This window comes from Notechis scutatus, chromosome Z (genome assembly GCF_049901735.1).
Source record: "Notechis scutatus isolate UNSWTSFEM ecotype Mainland chromosome Z, rNotScu1.2, whole genome shotgun sequence".
Lineage (NCBI taxonomy): Eukaryota > Metazoa > Chordata > Lepidosauria > Squamata > Elapidae > Notechis > Notechis scutatus.
The window spans coordinates 91475372-91495747 of NC_142025.1; the positions used below are offsets into that span (position 1 = coordinate 91475372).

Genomic DNA, 20376 nt, shown 5'->3' on the forward strand with positions numbered 1-20376 from the left:
TGTTTTTCAGCTGCTTTCCATGGAACCACCACTTCTTTCAATGTTCCAGTAATCTGGCTGCAAAAATTGAGAAATGTTAATTTATCAGTGTCTTGATATTGGCTACTTGTTTTTAAATGTTCGCAATCTATCATTCTTTTCTTTAAATTAGTTACAATGCTTTCTAAAAGTCTTTCCTGAGGAAGTCCCACAAATCTATGATTTTGTACAAAATTTATATTTTTGAAGGTTTCTGAAGTAATTAATCCATCAACCTTTTTCCATTCTAAGCATTTCAAATTATTTAATTGGTCTTATCACAAGTTTTTCAGCCTTTATCATGTCTACATTTTTCACTTGCAGTGCATTAGAAAGAAGAGATATTTCATGCAGGATGTCAATCATCAATGCCAAATCAGTGATAAAATATGTATTTTCAAGATGGGCAGCCATACCTCAGTATTTTTTATTTGAACAAAAAAACTGATGTAGCACTGGATAAGCATGCCACATAACTAGGGTTGACCTTAAACGACAGGCAGCCCATCTTGGTCCAAAAACTCTACCAATCATTATAATTTCAATCTCAAGTTGTTCGGATATTTTGTTAAGTTCAAATTTTTTCTAAGAGATGCTTGTTGCACCTCTTTACTCTTCCCTGCTGGCTCAACTTGGAAATTTTTCCATTGCTTTCCTGTGTGAACACTTTTTTCTTTTGTTGTAATCTCAATTTTTTTTTTACAATACTTGCAGCCTAATTTTTTTCTGGGAAACTTCCAGTCCATCATATTTCTCCTTAAAATTGGTGTACTGCTGCAATGTCCAGCAGTCAGGAAGATTGATTTCAATGTCCGACTCAGTTCTTTCAGTAGTTGATGTGCTCCTTCCCCAGGCTGGAGTGTAAATGATGTGCTGCTTTCCCCAGGTTGGAGTGTAGTTGATGTGCTGTGCTCCAACGGTTGTGGTTGTGACTCTGTTGTATCTCCTTTTGTTTTCTTACTGAAGAAAGCAGCCAAACTCATTTGCCTTTTCATCCTGGTAAGGTACTGCAAAAAAAAAAAAATACAATAATGTTGTGGTTTGGATTCTGTTGTTGTAAGTTGAGTGGTGAAGGCTGGCAAGCGAAGAAAGTGGGTGAGGCACTGAGATCAGTAATATTCTGTTACTTTTAAGAGTGTCTGACACTATAGTTAGTGAGTGTTTAAAAGATGTTATGGAAGAAGAACAAGTTTCACCAGACAAGAATGAGATGGAACTGAAAGTGGATTTGAAAATAACAGTCTATAAAAAAAATATTACACTGTGCATATAAAAGAATGGCTGATATTTAATAATTACAGTTAATTAATTGAAAACTAAACACTTAAAATGGAAATATAATTAACAAGCCAAGGGAGTTTGTTTTTTTGTGTCACAGTGGCACAAAAATCTTTCCTGGCCAAGACTACTTACCTGGACCAACAGTCCCTAATGGAATGCTCTCTCTATAGCAGAGAGAGAGAAGCCAGGGGAAGCCATGTTTAGTTGCCTAAGCTTTTTAGATTTTCATCTCAAAAATGTACTGAAGCTTTTTACAGTCTTACACAGATATATATGGTACAAAAAAAGATATAGTACAAAATAATCTAAGATAGTGATGGCTAACCCTTTTGGGCTCCTGTGCTGAAAACTGTGCTCGTGCTCAGTGTTCACGTGCCAGCACTCAGAAGGCAATGCATGCAGGGCCCCCCACAGCCTCTGCGCATGTGCGCATGACCCCCCCGTGCACGTCATGCACCTCTGCGCATGCACACGCATCTCCCCGCCCCCCATGCATGCACGCCAGATACCTGACAATCAGCTGGCGGGCGGGCAGTGCACATGCATGCGCAGTGGGGCTCTTCCAGGCAACCTCTCGCGTGCCGGCAGAAGTGGCTCTGTGTGCCACTTCTAGCACACATGCCATAGGTTCGCCATCACGGGTCTAGAAAGTTAGATTAATAATGAAACTCATAGACACATTCACAGAGCAATACTGAATTCTTTTTCTGAAATCTATTCAGGAATATATGAATTAGGTTCAGTATTGGGCTCAGCTTGTACTCAAGTCAAGTAGCTATTCAAGAGTATCTAGTGTCATGGTTAGAAAAAATGGTAAAGCAACATACAGATTTAAATTTTAAAATCAGAAATATTATTGTTGGTGCCCACATAAATAAATGGAATAAAATACATATTTAATTTTACATGTTTTAATAGCGGCTAGAATTATGTTTGCACAATGGATGAAAATGTAATTTAAAAAATATTACAATGTGCAGAAATGGATAGATTAGAAGAACACTTAAAATTAAGAAGGCTTTGAATACTTGTGATTTGTTTTCAATGGCTAACATAAACAGAAGTTAGAAATCTAAAAGTATAAAAGAAAAGACCAAATATATAAAGAAAGTTAACTAAAATGGAGAAACTATTTACTCATTATTAATATTACATTATTGTCATTATCATTATACAAAATTAACTGTACCCAACTGTACTAATATCGATTTTATATGCTTCTTAAAAAGAAAGTGGTTAGAGATAAGAGATAGAAATTAAGCAAAGAACGATCATTGCTATGTATGAATTAAATACAAAGAGGGTTGATTATTATAAACATGTTGATATGATTAACAGAATTATAAATAAGCCAATACTAAGCGAAATTTAGTTGAAATTACTGTAACCTGTTGATACTTCTGTTGGTTTTTCCTTTGCTTTTTCCTAAATGATATTCCTTGCCTGACAATACAATGCTATTTATTTATAAAACAAAACAGATACTCTCTCTCCCTCTCCCTCTCCCTTCCTCCCTCCCTCCCTCTCTGTATATGTATGTATGTATGTGTGTATGTATGTGAATGGTATTCAGCTTTGTTCGGGTATTTTCCCACGTCATTATAGTTGTGCTTTTAAAGTTGTAGCAATGTTTCGGCAGAATCTCATCTGCCATCATCAGGCTTCTGTACTGTGTTCATCTGTGAGTCAGACTTTTACAGTTGTTTCAGTTTTAAATTTGGGGCTAGCCTACTGCTGTGCCAGAATGGTTTTTTCTTCATCCTGATTGGTTAGGAGTCTTGGTCTGTGTTTATTGGTCTTGGAGTTTGCTGTATTCTGTTTGATTGGTGTTTCTAATATCTTCTGTCTGTTTTGTGGCTTTTTTGTGTGTCTTGATTGGCTGGCAACATTGTGTTCCTGTATTGGAGGCTTTTAGTGCAGCTTGGCTCCGAGTAAATGGGCGGCTATCATTTGTTAGGAAGCTAGGTTTCATCTGGGTGCCTGGTTGGGGTGTGTTTGAGCTGGAGGTATCAGGGTGGTTCTGTTTGTGCCCAAGTGTTTGCCTGGCTTGTGGTGTGGAGATTTTTTTGTTAGTGAGTGCAGGCTTCCAAATAATTGACAGTCTGGTGGAATCATCTCTTCTATTCATGCTTTGAGGTCTTTTTTCAATCTCTATGGCTTCTCTGATAATTCTGTGGTTGGGGTTTTCTATAGTGGCTAGGGTTTTGGTGCCATTGAAGTTGATGCTATGACCTTGGCTTTCATGTGTTGGACTAGTGAGGAAGTGTGTTCCAGCTTTTTTTTACTGCATTTTTGTGTTCATCCAGGTGGGTACTTATTCTTCTATTGGTCTGTCCAATGTATGTGGCTGGGCATGATGCACAGGGGACTTCATATATGCCTTGGTTTTCCAGGTCAATTTTATCTTTGGGGTTTCTAAGGATGGCTGCTGTTTTTCTGTCTGTTTTGAAGGCAGTCTTGATGTGATGTCTGTGTAGTATCTTACTGATTTTGTCTGTAGTATCTCTTATGTAGGGCAGGACAGCTGTTCCATAGGTCTGTTCATCCTCTAGGTCTCCATTATGCATCATGCCCAGCCACATACATTGGACAGACCAATAGAAGAATAAGTACCCACCTGGATGAACACAAAAATGCAGTAAAAAAGCTGGAACACACTTCCTCACTAGTCCAACACATGAAAGCCACACGTCATAGCATCAACTTCAATGGCACCAAAACCCTAGCCACTATAGAAAACCCCAGCCACAGAATTATCAGAGAAGCCATAGAGCTGTGGTGGGCAATTAATTTCTGTCGGGGGCCACATGGAAAATCAAATCTGCGTTCGAGGGCCGAACCAATTTTATAAAAGGCCATTATAAAGGGCCCATTATAAAATGCAGCAAATTATATATAAGAAAAAGTAACACCGCGGCTGCTCCTGCTACTACTTTTCACGCTTTCCAAACACGAGTCCCAGGAGAGAACAACCAGCAAACTGCGCTCAGGGGCATCCAAGCCCACCTAAAGCTAGGCCACTGCTGGTGGAGCCTTGCCCTGCCTTGGTGCCTCGTTTCCCGGCTCGGCGGTCCTTCTTGGGTGGCACTTTAAAAGCCCTCCTCCTCGCGTACGCGCCCGACGAGCCGCTCACCACGATGGCGGCTCCCAGCACCCGAGCAACTTCCCAGCAACTTGCGGCTTGCTTTTTCCTCACGGGCGCTCGCGCCTGGCCCCGAGCCGTGCAGCGGAGGGGAAACCCGGAGCGCCGCCAGGTCGCTCCTCCAAGCAGCCCGCCCGCCCACCAGGCGGAACCCTTCCCGCCCTTGGCGGGAAGACGCTCTTGCCTGCTGAGGCCTTTGCAAAGTTTAAGCCTGGAAGCCCTGGAAAAAAAAGGGGGATCGGCGGGGCTCACCTTCGGAGAGGTCCTCTATGCACTTGAAGGTGATTTTGAACTGGAAGGGGTTGTAGAAAGGCGAAGGGTTGTCCAGCACCACGACGTTGTTCACCTGAACCTTGCCATATTGGGCGGAGGGGAGGGGAGGGGTGGGGAAGGAAGCGCGGGAGAGGACCCGCAAACAATAGTCGGAGCGTGTTCCTCCTGGCGCCCGGGAAAGTGCCTCGCGCAGGAGACGACACGCCGGCCAGGGATGGAGAGGCGAGTTAGGAAACTGCGCGCGCTGGCCTCCCGTCTGCTGCTCCTCCGCCTTCGGCAGAAGCATCGGCCGGGTGGGCGCTGGCGTTGTGTGCCTCTTTCTTTCTTTTCCTACCCCGAGAGCTCCGCTGTTTTGCAGCTTTGGGGGCCACGCGGGGAGAGGACCCGCAAACAATAGTCGGAGCGTGTTCCTCCTGGCACTCCGGGAAAGTGCCTCGCGCGGGAGACGCGCCGCCAGGGATGGAGAGGCGAGTTAGGAAACTTCACCGCTGGCTCTCCCGTCTGCTGCTCCCACCACCTTCGGCGGAGGCATCGGGCCGGGTGGGCACTGGCGTTGTGTGCCTCTCTTCTTTCGCTCCTACCCCGAGAGTGCTCCACGCTGTTTTGCAGCTTTGGGGACCACGCGGGAGAGGACCCGCAAACAATAGTTGGAGCGTGTTCCTCCTGGCGCCTGGGAAAGTGCCTCATGCGGGAGACGTACGCTGGCCAGGGATGGAGAGGCAAGTTAGGAAACTTCGCCACTGGCTCTCCTGTCTGCTGCTCCCGCCGCCTTCGGTGGAGGCATCAGCCGGGCGGGCGCTGGCGTTGTGTGCCTCTCTCTTTCTTTCCTACTCCCGAGAGCGCCCGCGCTGTTTTGCAGCTTTGGGGGCCACGCGCGCAGGGCAATACGCCACGCCCAGCGATTTTTTTTCAGAGGCGAGCCGGATTAGACAGACCAACGGGCCGGATGTGGCCCGCGGGCCGTAGTTTGCCCACCCCTGCCATAGAGATTGAAAAAAGACCTGAAAGCATGAATAGAACAGATGATTCCACCAGACTGTCAATTATTTGGAAGCCTGCACTCACTAACAAAAAAATCTCCACACCACAAGCCAGGCAAACACCTGGGCACAAACAGATCCCCACTGATACCTCCAGCTCGAACACACCCCAACCAGGCACCCAGATGGAACCTATGATAGCCGCCCATTTACTCGGAGCCAAGCTGCACTAAAAGCCTCCAATACAGGAACATAATGTTGCCAGCCAATCAAGACACACAAAAAAGCCACAAAACAGACAGAAGATATTAGAAACACCAATCAAGCAGAACACAGCAAACTCCAAGACCAATAAACACAGACCAAGACTCCCAACCAATCAGGATGAAGAAAAAACCATTCTGGCACAGCAGTAGGCTAGCCCCAAATTTAAAACTGAAACAACTGTAAAAGTCTGACTCACAGACGACCACAGTACAGAAGCCTGATGATGGCAGATGGGATTCTGCCGAAATGTTGCTACAACTTGTAAAAGCACAACTATAATGACGTGGGAAAATACCCGAACAAAGCTGAATACCATACATGGGTACCCATTTGGGGCAGCCTATTGCTGTGCCAGAATGGTTTTTTTCTTCATCCTGATTGGTTGGGAGTCTTGGTCTGTGTTTATTGGTCTCGGAGTTTGCTGTGTTCTGCTTTGATTGGTGTCTCTAATATCTTCTGTCTGTTTTTTGGCTCTTTTTGTATCTTGATTGGCTGGCAGCATTGTGTTACTTTATTGAGGTCTTTAGTGCAGCTTGGCTTTGGGTAAATGGACGGCTATCATTAGTTAGGAAGCTGGGTTTCATCTGGGTGCCTGGTTGGGATGTGTTTGAGCTGGAGGTATCAGGGGATCTGTTTGTGCCCAGGTGTTTGCCTGGCTTGTGGTGTGAGATTTTTTTGTTTGTGAGTGCAGGCTTCCAAATGATTGACAGCCTGGTGGAATCATCTCTTCTGTTCATGCTTTCTGGTCTTTTTTCAATCTCTATGGCTTCTCTGATGATTCTGTGGCTGGAATTTTCTATAGTGGCTAGGGTTTTGGTGCCATTGAAGTTGATGCTATGACCTGTGGCTTCCATGTGTTGGACTAGTGAGGAAGTGTGTTCCAGCTTTTTGACTGCATTTTTGTGTTCATCCAGGCGGGTGCTTATTCTTCTATTGGTCTGTCCAATGTATGTGGCCGGGCATGATGCACAAGGGACTTCGTATATGCCTTGGTTTTCCAGGTCAATTTTGTCTTTGGGGTTTCTGAGGATGGCTGCTATTTTTCTGTCTGTTTTGAAGGCAGTCTTGATGTGGTGTCTGTATAGTATTTTACTAATTTTGTCTGTAGTGCCTCTTATGTAGGGCAGGACAGCTGTTCCATAGGTCTGTTCATCTTCTGGGTCTCTATTATGTCTCAGTGTGTTTTTGTGGATGTTGGTGATTTTGCTTTTGTGGAAGCCGCTGGCTGTCAATATTTTAGTCAGGGTGCATAGTTCAGTCTTAATGTGTGTCTTGTCTGCCAGGCGTTTGGTTCTAGTAATTAGTGTTTTAGCCACGGAGTTTATCTGTGCTGGTGGTGGTGGGATTGGGCGTTGAGGTAGCGGTTGGTGTGTGTTTTCTTCTGGTATATGGTGTGTCCTAGTGTGCCATCTGTTTTTTTGTAGATTAGTACATCTAGGAATGGTAGTTGTTTGTTTGTTTCTGTTTCCATGGTGAACTTGATTTTGGGGTGTGCGCTGTTTAGGTGTGTTAGGAAATTGTTTAGGTTTTCTTGTCCATGGGGCCAAATCACGAATGTGTCATCGATGTATCTTAACCATAGTTTGGGTTTGAGGATGGCATTGGCCAGGGCTCTGATTCGAATTCTTCCATGAACAGGTTTGCAATGACAGGTGACAGTGGTGATCCCATGGGAGCTCCTTCTATTTGTTTGTATCTTTGTCCTTTGTATATGAAATATGTGTTGGTTAAGCAGTGTTCTGTTAGTTCCATGAGGTGTTTAGCTGGTTGGTATTTATTTTTGATGATTTCAAGGGTCTCTTTTATCGGGACTTGAGTGAATAGTGAAACCACGCCAAAACTTACAAGCAGATCTTCTTGCTCCACGTGTAGATCTTTGATCATTTCCAAGAAGTGGTATGAGTTTTGTACATGAGAAGCTGCTGTTTCAGCATGGGGCTGTAGCTCTTTGCTAGGTGTTTAGCTAGGTTTTGTAGTGGTGCTCCTCTGGAGCTGACTATGGGTCTGAGAGGTATGCCTTCTTTGTGTATTTTTGGGAGGCCGTATAGTTTGGGGCATCTGGAAGATTTCTCTCTGGGTATGATCGTGTGTTGGATCTCTTTGCTTATGTGGCTGGTTATAATTTTCTTCTTGGTTAATTTTTCCAGATATGTGGTTGGGTCTGTGTTTATGGGTTTGTATGTGGAGTCTTGAAGTAGGTCTGTCAATTTTGTTTCATAGTCTTTTCTGTCCATTACTACAGTGGCATTCCCTTTATCTGCTGGGAGGATGATTATGCTGCTGTCTCTTTTCAGGGTTTGTAGCGCTTTAATTTCATTTTGCTGTAAGTTGCTTTTTGGTGGTTTGCTTGTGCATAGGATGTTGGTAACTTGGTGTCTTATTTTATCAGCTTCATCTGTATTTAATTTAATTAGGCTGGATTCTACTGCACATATGATGGATTCTGTGGGGATTTTTTGGGGTGCTATAGCATAATTGAATCCTTTGGTTAGGACTTCTGTTTCTGTTTTGGTGAGTTCTCTGTTGGAAACATTGTACACTAATTGTTTCAGGTGTTGTTGTGAGTTGTTGGGGGTTTTCTTGTCATGTTCTAATTTCTTTAATTTTTTCAAGAGCTTTGCCTGTTTGTAAGTGCTTGAAGATTCAGCTCTCCAAGTTGTGAGTTGTTTTATCTTGTCCCAAAGTAGAGGGTGGATTTTGCTGCTCAATTCCAGGTGTAGTGCTAGCAAATCTTTGTTTAACTGATCTAATTGGAATCTCTTACTGTGGAGCTCGTTCCCTTAGTAGAGCCATTTCAGTTCTTTTCAGGATACGCTTTAGTGGCTGCTGTGCTTTGATGAAATTTTAATTTGAAGCAGGTTGGTGTAGTATTGTTATCCTGCAGCTGCGTGAGGAATTGGAGGTCACATAGTATTCCTGCTCTTTTAATTTCCAGTTTCTCGTAGGTTTTGATCTGGCTGTTTAATCCCTCCCCATAGAGGTTTGATATTTGTTTTCTTAAGTTTTCGGGTACTTACATGTATGGCCTTCAGCTTTGTTCGGGTATTTTCTGCAGAGATAACAATACTACACCAACCTGCTTCAAATTAAAATTTCATCAAAGCACAGCAGCCACTAAACCAGGCACCCAGATGAAACCCAGCTTCCTAACTAATGATAGCCGTCCATTTACCCGAAGCCAAGCTGCACTAAAGACCTCCAATAAAGTAACACAATGCTGCCAGCCAATCAAGATACAAAAAGAGCCAAAAAACAGACAGAAGATATTAGAGACACCAATCAAGCAGAACACAGCAAACTCCGAGACCAATAAACACAGACCAAGACTCCCAACCAATCAGGATGAAGAAAAAACCATTCTGGCACAGCAATAGGCTGCCCCAAATTTAAATCTGAAACCACTGTAAAAGTCTGACTCACAGACGGACACAATACAGAAGCCTGATGATGGCAGATGAGATTCTGCTGAAACGTTGCTACAACTTTAAAAGCACAACTATAATGACGTGGGAAAATACCCGAACAAAGCTGAAGGCTATATATATATATATATATATATATATATATATATATATATATATATATATATATATATATATATATATATATATATATATATATATATTTGGTTATTCGGGTTTTCTCCCGCGTAAGATTGGAAGTATCTAGGCAACGTTTTGATGAAGTCTCATTCATCATCTTCAGGCTTCTGTCTTCAGCTCTGTGCTTCTCAGAGTGATGTGAGCTTGCAGCTGCTTCTTCCTTTTAACTGCTAGTGGGGGTGTGACTTGATTGGTTGGGGGCTTGGCTGTGTTCTGATTGGGTGGGGTGTGTGTTCTCATTGGTTGGGGGTTTGGCTGTGTTCTGATTGGTTGGGGGGTTGGCCATGTTCTGATTGGCTGGAGGTGTGTTCTGTTCAGGTGGGGGCTTGGTTGTGCTCAGGTTGGTCTTAGTTACTGGGGGAGCCCCCAACCAATCAAGTCACACCCCCACTAGCAGTTAAAAGGAAGAAGCAGCTGCAAGCTCACATCACTCAGAAGCACAGAGCTGAAGACAGAAGCCTGAAGATGATGAATGAGACTTCATCGAAACGTTGCCTAGATACTTCCAATCTTACGCGGGAGAAAACCCGAATAACCAAAGATCCACATACAAATACCATGAGAACCTCAGAAAACAAATATAAATATAAATATAAATATAAATATATAATATATATATATATATATATATATATATATATATATATATATATATATATATATTATATATATATATATATATATATATATATATATATATATATATAATACACACACACACACACATATATATATACACATACACACACACACATATATATATAACTATTATTGTTACATATTGATACTTCTGTTTGTTTCTCCTTTGCTTTTATAATCTTTTATAATTTTTAGTGTATGTTTTGTTTTTAATCATTGATAAAAACAAAACAGATACTAAAAAAATAAATACATAAATAAGTAAAAAATAGCAACTTACCAAAATTTAGGTGAAGGCACAATGCAGGTACGTCTGAGTCAACTGGAGAGCTTGCTGTGGCAAGGGCGGCCCAGGAGTCAGCACTCGACCAGGGCTGGTGGCGGCAGCAGGAGGAGGTAGGCCACTGGTGGGGCTTGCTGCTTGCCTCCTCACTCACCAATTGGTGGTAGAAGACCAGGCAGCAATGGTGGACTGTGGGCGGGTGAAGATGATGGCCAGGAGAAGATGGCAGCCGGGTGAGGCAGGCAGCTAGGGCAGCTGGGTGGCCCGGGATTCATCGGGACTCAACGGGGGCTGGCGGTGGCAGTAGATAGGTGACGGGGCTTGCTTGGAGTTTCACTCATGCAGAGTTCAGATCAGGCAGGCAGGGCCATGGGCGGCGGAAGGCAGGCAGCGATGGCTGGCTGGCTGCTGCAGGAAGCGATGGCAGGTGGGAGAATGCAGGCAGCGGTGGTGCACATGCGAGATAAGGAATGACTGAGCGGGGCGGGGCGAATGGGGTAGAATGCAGGCATTGATGCTGTGCATGTGCAATAAGGAGTAACTGGGCAGGGAGGGAAGGGGCCTGGCCAGCCAGTGGCCTGATTTGCTTGTTCTCCAAACTGCACAGAATTGCAACAACTGGTTCTACCCAACCGGTCCGAACCAGTAGAATCCCATCCCTGGGTATAAGAATATAAAAAGTTGAAATGAGAATTCAGTTTTTAAATTTTGCTTCATTCTAGTATGAATTGTTATCCAGAATTGTTGAGCTTAATGTTGTTGTTATCATCAGTTCTGAATAACTGCTCATTTCAATTCCATCAACTTTTAAAATAATGAATTGTCCCTTTTAGTAATCAAACTGGGTGATACATTAACAATAGCTTGCTTTATATCAATTCTCTCTGAATACATTTTTGCAGTAGGTTAACATTCTTCTTCCATTGAAATTCCAGTTGTTGCATCTCTATTACTGCATCCATTTAAGCCATTTGGTAACTGCATTATCAAGAGATACAGGTCTCTCTGAAAACTATCTTAACCTGCTAGTATTGTAATACAGTTTAATGTTTGAAGCCATTAATCCACTTCATTCTTTTGAGGCCTGCAGAATTTTGAATTTAATTTATTGGCACACATGTATGCCAATCATATCTTATTATCAATATATACTGGACCTATCAGGAATAAAATAAAATATTTTATGAATAAAATATTAGTTTTGATGGCTGCAGTTCTACTTAGCCTAGTGAAATCTATTTTTTCCCCATCTGGAAATATGTGTTGTATTTTTTCTCATGCTGTAGGCAGTTATTTTTATATAAATACTGATTATTTTTGGTCATACAAAGTCCTAAGTATTTAATCTTTTTAACAGCAATGTTAAAACTCATTTCTATGTTCAGAAACTGCTTTTCTTCCTCTGCTAAATTTCATGTCAACATTTGAGGTTTTTTTCTTTATTAGACCCACAAGCTGACATAAGTCCTTATTGCTGTATGCACTTCATTAAGAGGACTAAAGAGTGTTTTGCTTTGGTAACTGTAAATGTAATTTTGTTATCAATTTTAATGGATGTTTTTGAGTTTTTAATTTAAAATTTCAGGAATTTTCCTGATGTTCTATATTTTCTTTGCTAACAGTTCTAATGCTAATAAAAAAATAAGGAGGGCAAAAAAGGGGCAACAATGTTTTGTTCCCTTTGGTGTGTTCTCTTGTTGTGTTAAAAATTATTTATTATTATCTTGGCTTTCTGTTCTTTATAAATGCTGCGTATCCATTTTTTAAAATGAGTGCCCTAATCCAGGATTAGCTTTTTCCACATATACATAGATAAATATAAAGAGAGACACAATATATCATATACACAGGATGAGATTCTACCAGTTCACACCTATTCACTAGAACCGATTGTTAGCATTCTAGGCAGTTCGGAGAACCGGTTGTTAGAAGAAATTACTGGCCTAATCCGGTAAGGAAGGAAGGAAGGAAACATTCTGGTGTTGCTTTCAGAAACTGCCTCTCCATTAACCCTTATTACATTCTTGGCAGGACTAGACTTCCTGTCTCTGGAACTTCTCTGGAGTTTTTTTTTCCTCCTTTTGCTGGTACTTTGCTTGTGTGTAGTGACCATTCAAAGTTACAATGGCACTGAAAAAAGTGACTTATGACTGTTTTACACACTTATGACTGTTGTAGCATCCCCACAGTCACAAGAGGCCAGGTGAGGAGATGTGTGCCTCGATATGAGTGATGTTGAGTTGGCCATGCCCAGCCAATAACATGACCACCAAGCCATGTCCACCCAGTCACATGACCACCAAGCCATGCCCACCAACTAAGCCATGCCCACAGAACCGGTTGTTAAAAAATTTGAATCTCACCCCTGCATATACATGCACATGTATACATACTATTAGTTACAAAAATTAGCTCTCAGCAATTCATTTGACACTAGTTCTAATTCAATACATAATTTGTTGTCGTTTGTTTTAACAAACAATAACAGAATCTTTCTGATTCTTGAAAAAAACATTGTCATAAGTATAAAAGATTGTCAAGACAACAAATACAAGAAACCCTTTAAAAGTAAATGCTGTAAGATATTAGTTTTAAAAGCATAAGTTTTAAAAATCAGAAACTGGTATGTTCAATTCTGATTTTTAAATTTAACATACAGCATATTGTTCATATTACAGGTATACCCCACCCTACAACCATTTGTTTATTGACTGGCCAAAGGGACAACAGCACTGAAAAAAGGGGACTTTATGATTGGTTTTCACACAACCATTGCAGCATCCCCATAATCGTGTGATCAAAATTCTGGTACTTAGTAACTGGTGTGTATTTGTGACAATTGTGCTATCCCAGGGTTAAGGGATCACTATTTGTATCCTTCCCAGCCAGCTTCCAACAAGCAAAGTCAACAAAGAAAGCCAGATTTGCTTAATAACTGTCCACTTAGTAACTAAAGTGATTAAAAACTGTGACAAAAAAAAATCGTAAAATGGGGCACAATTGCCTTGCTTAGTAATTGAATTTTGAGTGGAGGGATATGTGTGAGTGTTTTAAATAAACAGTGTAGAATCTTTCTAATAATTTTAAAATTATATATGCTTTATCATCCAAAATATAAAGGGTAAAGCAATAAATTATTATAAATCAATCAAAATATTAATGCAGTATCAAACATTATATTTGTTGACAATGAGATGCATTTTTTTCTGATTGTCTTATTGCCAACCACCTCTAAAAACTACTGAAACTGCATAGTTTGTATGTTGGGTTTTCTGAACAAACAATATCTTGATGAAGAGGTTGTTCCACAGTGAGAAGACCCTTTTCATGCCAATTACTAAAAATCATAAATGGGTCATGGCTGAACATCTAGACCAGACAAGACTAGGTAGGCTATATGGATGGAAGAACTTTTTCATAGGAATATATTTGTTTTAAATTTTATGTTTGTAATCCCTCCATTCTTGTTGATCTGTCTATGAGTTGTATTTTTTATTAAAACATGCTGTGTTCTACTTATCTCAACTCAATTTCCCTTAAACGCTTACAATTTTTGTCTTGGAAAGGCATAGGGGAAGACAGGACAGGAGGGGAAGGAAGGAAAATCTAAACTGATTTTTATTTAACATAATTCCCTTTTGAACCATTTAAACTTCATTTTAAGGTTTAAGGCCATGATAACTTAGGAAAAAGCTCTTTAGTGTCCCCCTTCTATTGATATCTGAAGCATCTGCTTATTTAATGGTTAATCCAAGGTTCCCTTTTTTCTGGAATATTTTCCTCCATATCTTCTGGCCAAACCAATTTATTTGCACTCGGATTTTTGTGGCTTTTCTCCCCACATCAAACTAGATCTTATTATGTTCAGTTTTCAGAATTATTTGGTTGACAAATGCATGGAATCTTAAGTTTCTTTGTATACTTTCTGCTCTAACTTTAGTGTTAATGATTGACACTAGATGGCACACTAATCAAAGGCAAGAAATGATACAGATGTACATTTTTTCCTTCCCAGTTCAGCTCCTGAAAACCCCATGTGTCTATGTGTGTGTTTTTTGTGTATATATGAAAGAAGGAGAGTTTATGCATGTTTGTGGAATGATATTAATTCTCATCAAGTTTTTTGATATAAGGAACGCTACAGTGGAGACAGAGGAAGGAAAGAGTAAAACCAATTTTATCACTGTTTTCTATCTTTTATTCAAAATAAGTGGCTTATCAGGAGCTCTTCAGTCACAATAGTTTAAGGATGGAGTTTTGAAATAATATATCCAAATCATTTTTGGATTCTCCCTGCTGCCATTCACATATCTCCCAAATTCACCCAAATTTGTTAAGGATTTAGTCAGATCAGAGCCACATCCATAATTTATACTTCTGTCCTAAATCCAATTAGAGAGTCAATATAATAGAGGGGATACAGAGTGAGATTATTGGACAGTGGGATTACAGATAGACCTTCCTTAAAAACTGCCTTGTTTAGTAACCATTCATAATCTGAACAGTGATGCAAAGGTAACTTCATTACCGGTTCTTGCATTTACGACCTTCACGGGCCTAAAAGCAAAGAAAACCCAAAGTAAAAATCATAAGAACAGTCATGGATTCACTCAGCAAATGCTAAATGCAAAGTCACTTAGCAAATGCTTTGCAAAGTGAATGCAGGTTGCTGGTCACAGTTAGGGGTGACAAAATGAGGACTACCTATACAGCAATGTTATTACCATTTAGGTTATTAAAAGTTACTAAAAGAGTGATGGTTTTTTTTTTTTTTTTTGCATAGAACCAAAAAATGACTTCATTAGATGGTTCCCTTGAATCAGCGATTTCAAGCTGATTACATAGCAATGATAGAGTTAGGTCTGAGCTGATGAACTAATGATGTTCCTGTGAGTGGTCTTTATCAATCCAGATCAATCCAGCTCTATCAGTAAAATATTTGCCATTTGTGCAGCTCAGGACTATGAAACTTGTAGGATTCCAGTTAGGCTTCTTTGAACTCCCATCTCCCATTAGCTATAACCATAGTAGTTTTATTCGTTAGATTTATATTCTGGTTTTCAATCCAGAAGTCCGTGAGACTTCATTTTGACAACTGCCTAATTATATGGTATGGCCTGAGACAGAATTGGATTTAAAAAAAAAAATTTTTTTTAGTAAAATATTTTTACAATGATAAAAGACAAACATGCAGTATATATTTATAGAAAAGAAAAGAGTGAAGGAAGATATAAAACAAGTGAAAAAAGAAAAAAAGAAAAGAAAAAAATGAACATAGAAAGAAATAACTTCTAATCTTTACAGCAGTTACAAGCAAATTTATCATTTATCCTATCTCTTTAAGATTGCATCATAATTCTTTCCATATTCAGCCTTTTTCAGGTGGATCTTCTGTAATCTCTGAATCCAGTGCAAGAATTTAATATCATCACGTCATCATGCATTGTGATCATAGTTGATGAAAGCTGTCACAAATTGTGAAGAGACCCAATCTTTGGAAAGACATAATTTCCCAATTTATATTCAGTTTATCACCGATGATTCTGCTCTTTGTCCTCACCTTAAGAGTTGACATTCATCAGCAGTGATGCTGGTAGTAATTGCTTACAATTGCATACAATGTTGCCCCTTATACTGCTGAAGATCTTTAAAAATATTTAAAGATATTCTTTTAAATATCTTTAAAGATTTTGTCATGCTGTGCTTCTTAATCTGCTGGCTCTTTCAGAATGGCCACCATTCTGTTTTAACTTTGTTTTTAATATTTGTTATTGATAGTTATAGCTATAAATTTTATTCATTTAAAAATGGTTTATTTGATAGAAAAGTGGAAAAGAAATACTTCAAACTTTAAAAATGAATGAATAATTTATATTTCTGAGAAGTTATAAAAAAGAGAAATGCTGTATAAATTAAATATAAAAGTATGCTACATAATTAAAAGGCAAGACTGAACAACAAAAAGTAACTGTAGAAAATATTGTTATGTAATAAATTAAATGCAGATCTTTAAAGATGGGTCATTGGCTGATTTCTTCTTAATGCCAATTGGCATTTTTCTTTTAGACACAAGAGGGCAGCTCATGCCAACAAAACTTCCAAACAGTTCCTCAGGAAGTTCTGGCATCTCATTTTTGGATCATCATGGCTTGTTAACTCCATTGGACCCCTCTTTTGGTTTCATTTCCTTTTGCCATTTTGAGGAAGGGAGATATCTGCAGCTAAAAAAGTCTGAATACAGAGACAAAAAAGATTTTTGGAGAATCATTATGTATTTGAAGTCATTCTTCCTTGTTCACAAAGAGAGAGAGAGAGAGAGAGAGAGAGAGAGAGAGAAGAAAGAAAGAAAGAAAGAAAGAAAGAAAGAAAGAAAGAAAGAAAGAAAGAAGAAAGAAAGAAAGAAAGAAAGAAAGAAAGAAAGAAAGAAAGAAAGAAAGAAAGAAAAAGAAAAAATGTTTCTTTGTTTCTGCTGCACATGAGAATAATACCTTTCCCACTTTCCTAGTTTTACATTAAAGAAAATCCAAACTGGCCAAACAACAACTCCAATTATTCTCCAGCGTATGGAGAGCAATATGTTTGCATGTCAGCTGATTATATAGAGTGCCATGTTCACAGCATATGGGTTGGGTTCACATCAGCTAAGTCCAAGCCAAACAAAACACATTATGGCTTAAAATGCTATGTGAACACTCTCTTTAACTAAAACAAAACAGAAATAGACAGGTCCTTGCCACTTACAGAGCTTATAAACTAAAATTAGCTATCGGAATAGTAACAAATTGAGAGCAAGAGAGTTAATGGATCAATGTAACAAAATTGAATAAAATGTACTTAATATTTCTATCCTTATATTCAGCAAAACATGTGTAGAGCCTGTGGCGGTCAAAATGGGGAGTGTTGCCCATAGCAGCTTTTCTGCTAAGTATTTGCTGTGCCCAGCCTCTTCCAAATTTTTTCATGTAGAATTACATGATTTAAAATAAATAGTCCTTGTTGTTTTGAGGATCACAATTGCAACTGCATCCAGTTAAACCCAAATACAAACCAACACAGCACGATGAACACCTGAAATTGAAAGGGACAAGTGAAACTAGATGAAGTATGGATTCTAATGGGAATAAAAAGAGTTCCTTCAGGTTGAAAATCCTCTATTTTGTACCCAGATGGATCTCACCTATTATGTTTGTTTCTGCTGCAATCTAGCCCTTCCATCTCTCTCTGAATTAATCATATTGACCAATGTTTTAATCTCCATTAGGATTCTTTTTGTCCTTGTATTCTTATTCTGGTGGCTCAGACATAAAAGATTAAAAGTTATAGCAATAAAATAGACTTAAACTAATTTTAAAGCCGTTCTTTTTTTAAAAAAAAAACAGGAGTTCCAAGATTAGTAAAATGTAGGAAAAGTATTGTTTTTCATGTAATATTTTCAGTATGTCCACCAGACAATAATTCTCTCAGATTCCAAAGGACAAAAATAATAAATTTCAGAATATTGAAAATTGTACAAGTTTGAAGTGAAAGCCCAAACGGTATGTCTTTGGAAAATATTTTAATTTTGAAAAATCTCACAAAGCTGAGAAAGCTATGGAAAAAAGAAATTGAAGTAATTTTTAAAAAAACAACCATTGGAATTCATACTATGAAGATAAGAGTAAGGAGACTTTGGGTTGTCTAGTATAACTGAACATGGCAGCTTCATTCAACGTAACCATTGGTGAACCACCCTTAGGACTCCAGTTCAACAATATTTGTCAAACATTCTCTCCTTGTCTGGGCTAGTGTTTGAGCTTTGGTGAATATTAAGAATGAGGTTTAAGATACTCAGGATTGTATCTCAACAATTCAAATACAATCTCAAAATTCGACTTACTTCTATGTAAATGATCACAACTTAAAATAACAAAAGTGCCAGATTGGTGCCATAGTTACGGTGCTGAATTAGAACCTGGAAGATGGTATATTAACCTCTGCTCAGTTTGACACTCCCTGGGTGCTTCTGGGTGGAATTGAAGGTGTTGCTTTTCACTTAAGAAGAGCTTCAGGGCATGGGGTTGGTTATTTTCAGGATCACCTCTTTTGGGTTGTTTCTGCCTATCCTTCCAGATCCAACAGGAAGGGCCTTTCATTTAAAAGAGTATCATCTAATGACCCTAGCGTGCCTGATAGTCAAGAAGTTAGATACTCCATAGAGAGGTTTTTGTTGAGTACTGTATTTGGGTTTACCCTCAGTGACTTCTGTAGATTTTTATTCTTGTATCAGCATTGTTTTTATTTTATTTTTTATGTGTGTGCTAACTGCTCATAGTTGCATTTGCAAGATGGGAAGCCATATAAATTAGTTAAATTTAAAAAATTGAATAAAAATTGGTATCATGAGTATCACAGAAATGCAAATAATTTCCACCTTTCTTCAGAATAGAATATGAGGTCTATGGCTTCAGCACACACAATATAATAACACTAACTCCTTTTTTACGATCCTGTAATCCCTTAATTTGGGGTAGAATCAGGGTAACTGGATGAAGCTAAGTGTTTACTGACCCGATGCCCTTCCTGATGCCATGCGGAGTTCATAGCGGATATTTTTTCTTTGCGCCCCAGAAGAGAAACCTTTAGGATTGAATTCTCAACCTTACAAGTGGGAGGCAAGCATATTCCCCACTAGGCCACCATGCTACTCAATACAATAAACAACTATTGCCAAAATATGTAGTGAAGATATAAGGGTACAAACTATCTATTCTACGTTAAATACAGACCAATCCTTATCTATTTTATGTTGTGGTTAGCTGGCAGCAGGTGCGGACAGTGGAGGAGAGCGAGGACTCGGATGAGGGGCCGGGACCATCAGGGAGTAACCTGTTGCCTTCAGGGATTGTGGGAGCTGGCAGCAGTGGTGAGGAGGTTCCTAAGGAGCCTGTACCAAGTGTGCTTGAGCGCAGGATGATTCATAGAAGAGAACAGCTGGAGCAGCACAGGCGATTTAGGAGTAAGGATGCAACGTAAGGGCCCCTCCCTCCAGGGAATATAAGCCTGGTTTCAAAAGGTTTTTGCTTTTGCAGAAAGCAAAAACGTTCTAAGGTCTCAGCATTGTGTGTAGAGACTCTGGCAAGGCTTTTCTGGTTGGACTAATTGGCTGCAAGCCATCTTTTATCTACAAAGAAGTTATTTGTAGATTTAAGCTGAGAAGGTTTGAGTTGCTGCGTTTGTTTGAGATTTTCTTGCTGGTAACAGGGTTGGGTCAGAACACTTTAAAGATAAGGATTCCTAAGAGCACTTCCCTCCAAATGAGCTTGTACAGAGACCTCCTGGTCACTATCATACTATTATTTTGCCAATGGGCTTTCTTTTCTCTTTCTGCAGGAATGAGAGGTCTGCAAATCTTTTAAGGCTTTTTAACATTCTAAAAACGGGTTGGGACAAAATAAAAGAGCATTGGATTTAATTTAATTATAGTTTTGTTAAAAAATAAATATACGTAGGATAATTTTCTATGTCATTTTCTCCTTTTAACCTCTTAAATAAAATAATGATTCTCTTGAATAAAAGCTGTAAGCTATTGGTATGGATGCCGGAGTTCACTAGAGTTTCATAGCAGGGATTGAAAGGAAGTCCTGCAGCCACCAGGCTTGACCTAGATGAATTTCCCCCCCCTAAAAGGGCACATTTTAGAGGAAAAATCTGCCATGATAATGATAAGACTTGATAGCTAGGAAGAGATCTCCATCTGCACAGGATCAAAATGCTTACCAGGCAACCAGAGGAAATCAAGGATGTTGTTTTCTGTCAAACTATTTGATGAATTTTAGGCCCCATGTTGTATGAGAAGCATTAGGAGGACATGGATCAAATAGTGTGATACTTAAAGAGTTATCCATGAATCAT

The 20376-nt window shown here is 39.6% G+C and overlaps 1 protein-coding gene across 4 annotated transcripts in view; it reads left to right on the top strand.

Moving 5' to 3' along the window:
* CDK12 (cyclin dependent kinase 12) overlaps positions 1-20376 on the top strand; it is a 78943-nt gene that overhangs the window by 46690 nt on the left and 11877 nt on the right. Inside the window, exon 16 of one of the 4 annotated variants that reach the window (XM_087945716.1) lies at positions 15858-15995. The exons of the other annotated variants lie outside the window; for them this stretch is intronic. Within the exon in view, the coding sequence (XP_087801842.1) occupies positions 15858-15908 (51 nt within the window). The 3' untranslated portion in view covers positions 15909-15995. Of the gene's footprint in view, positions 1-15857; positions 15996-20376 lie in introns of those variants that run through there. 4 annotated transcript variants of the gene reach the window in all.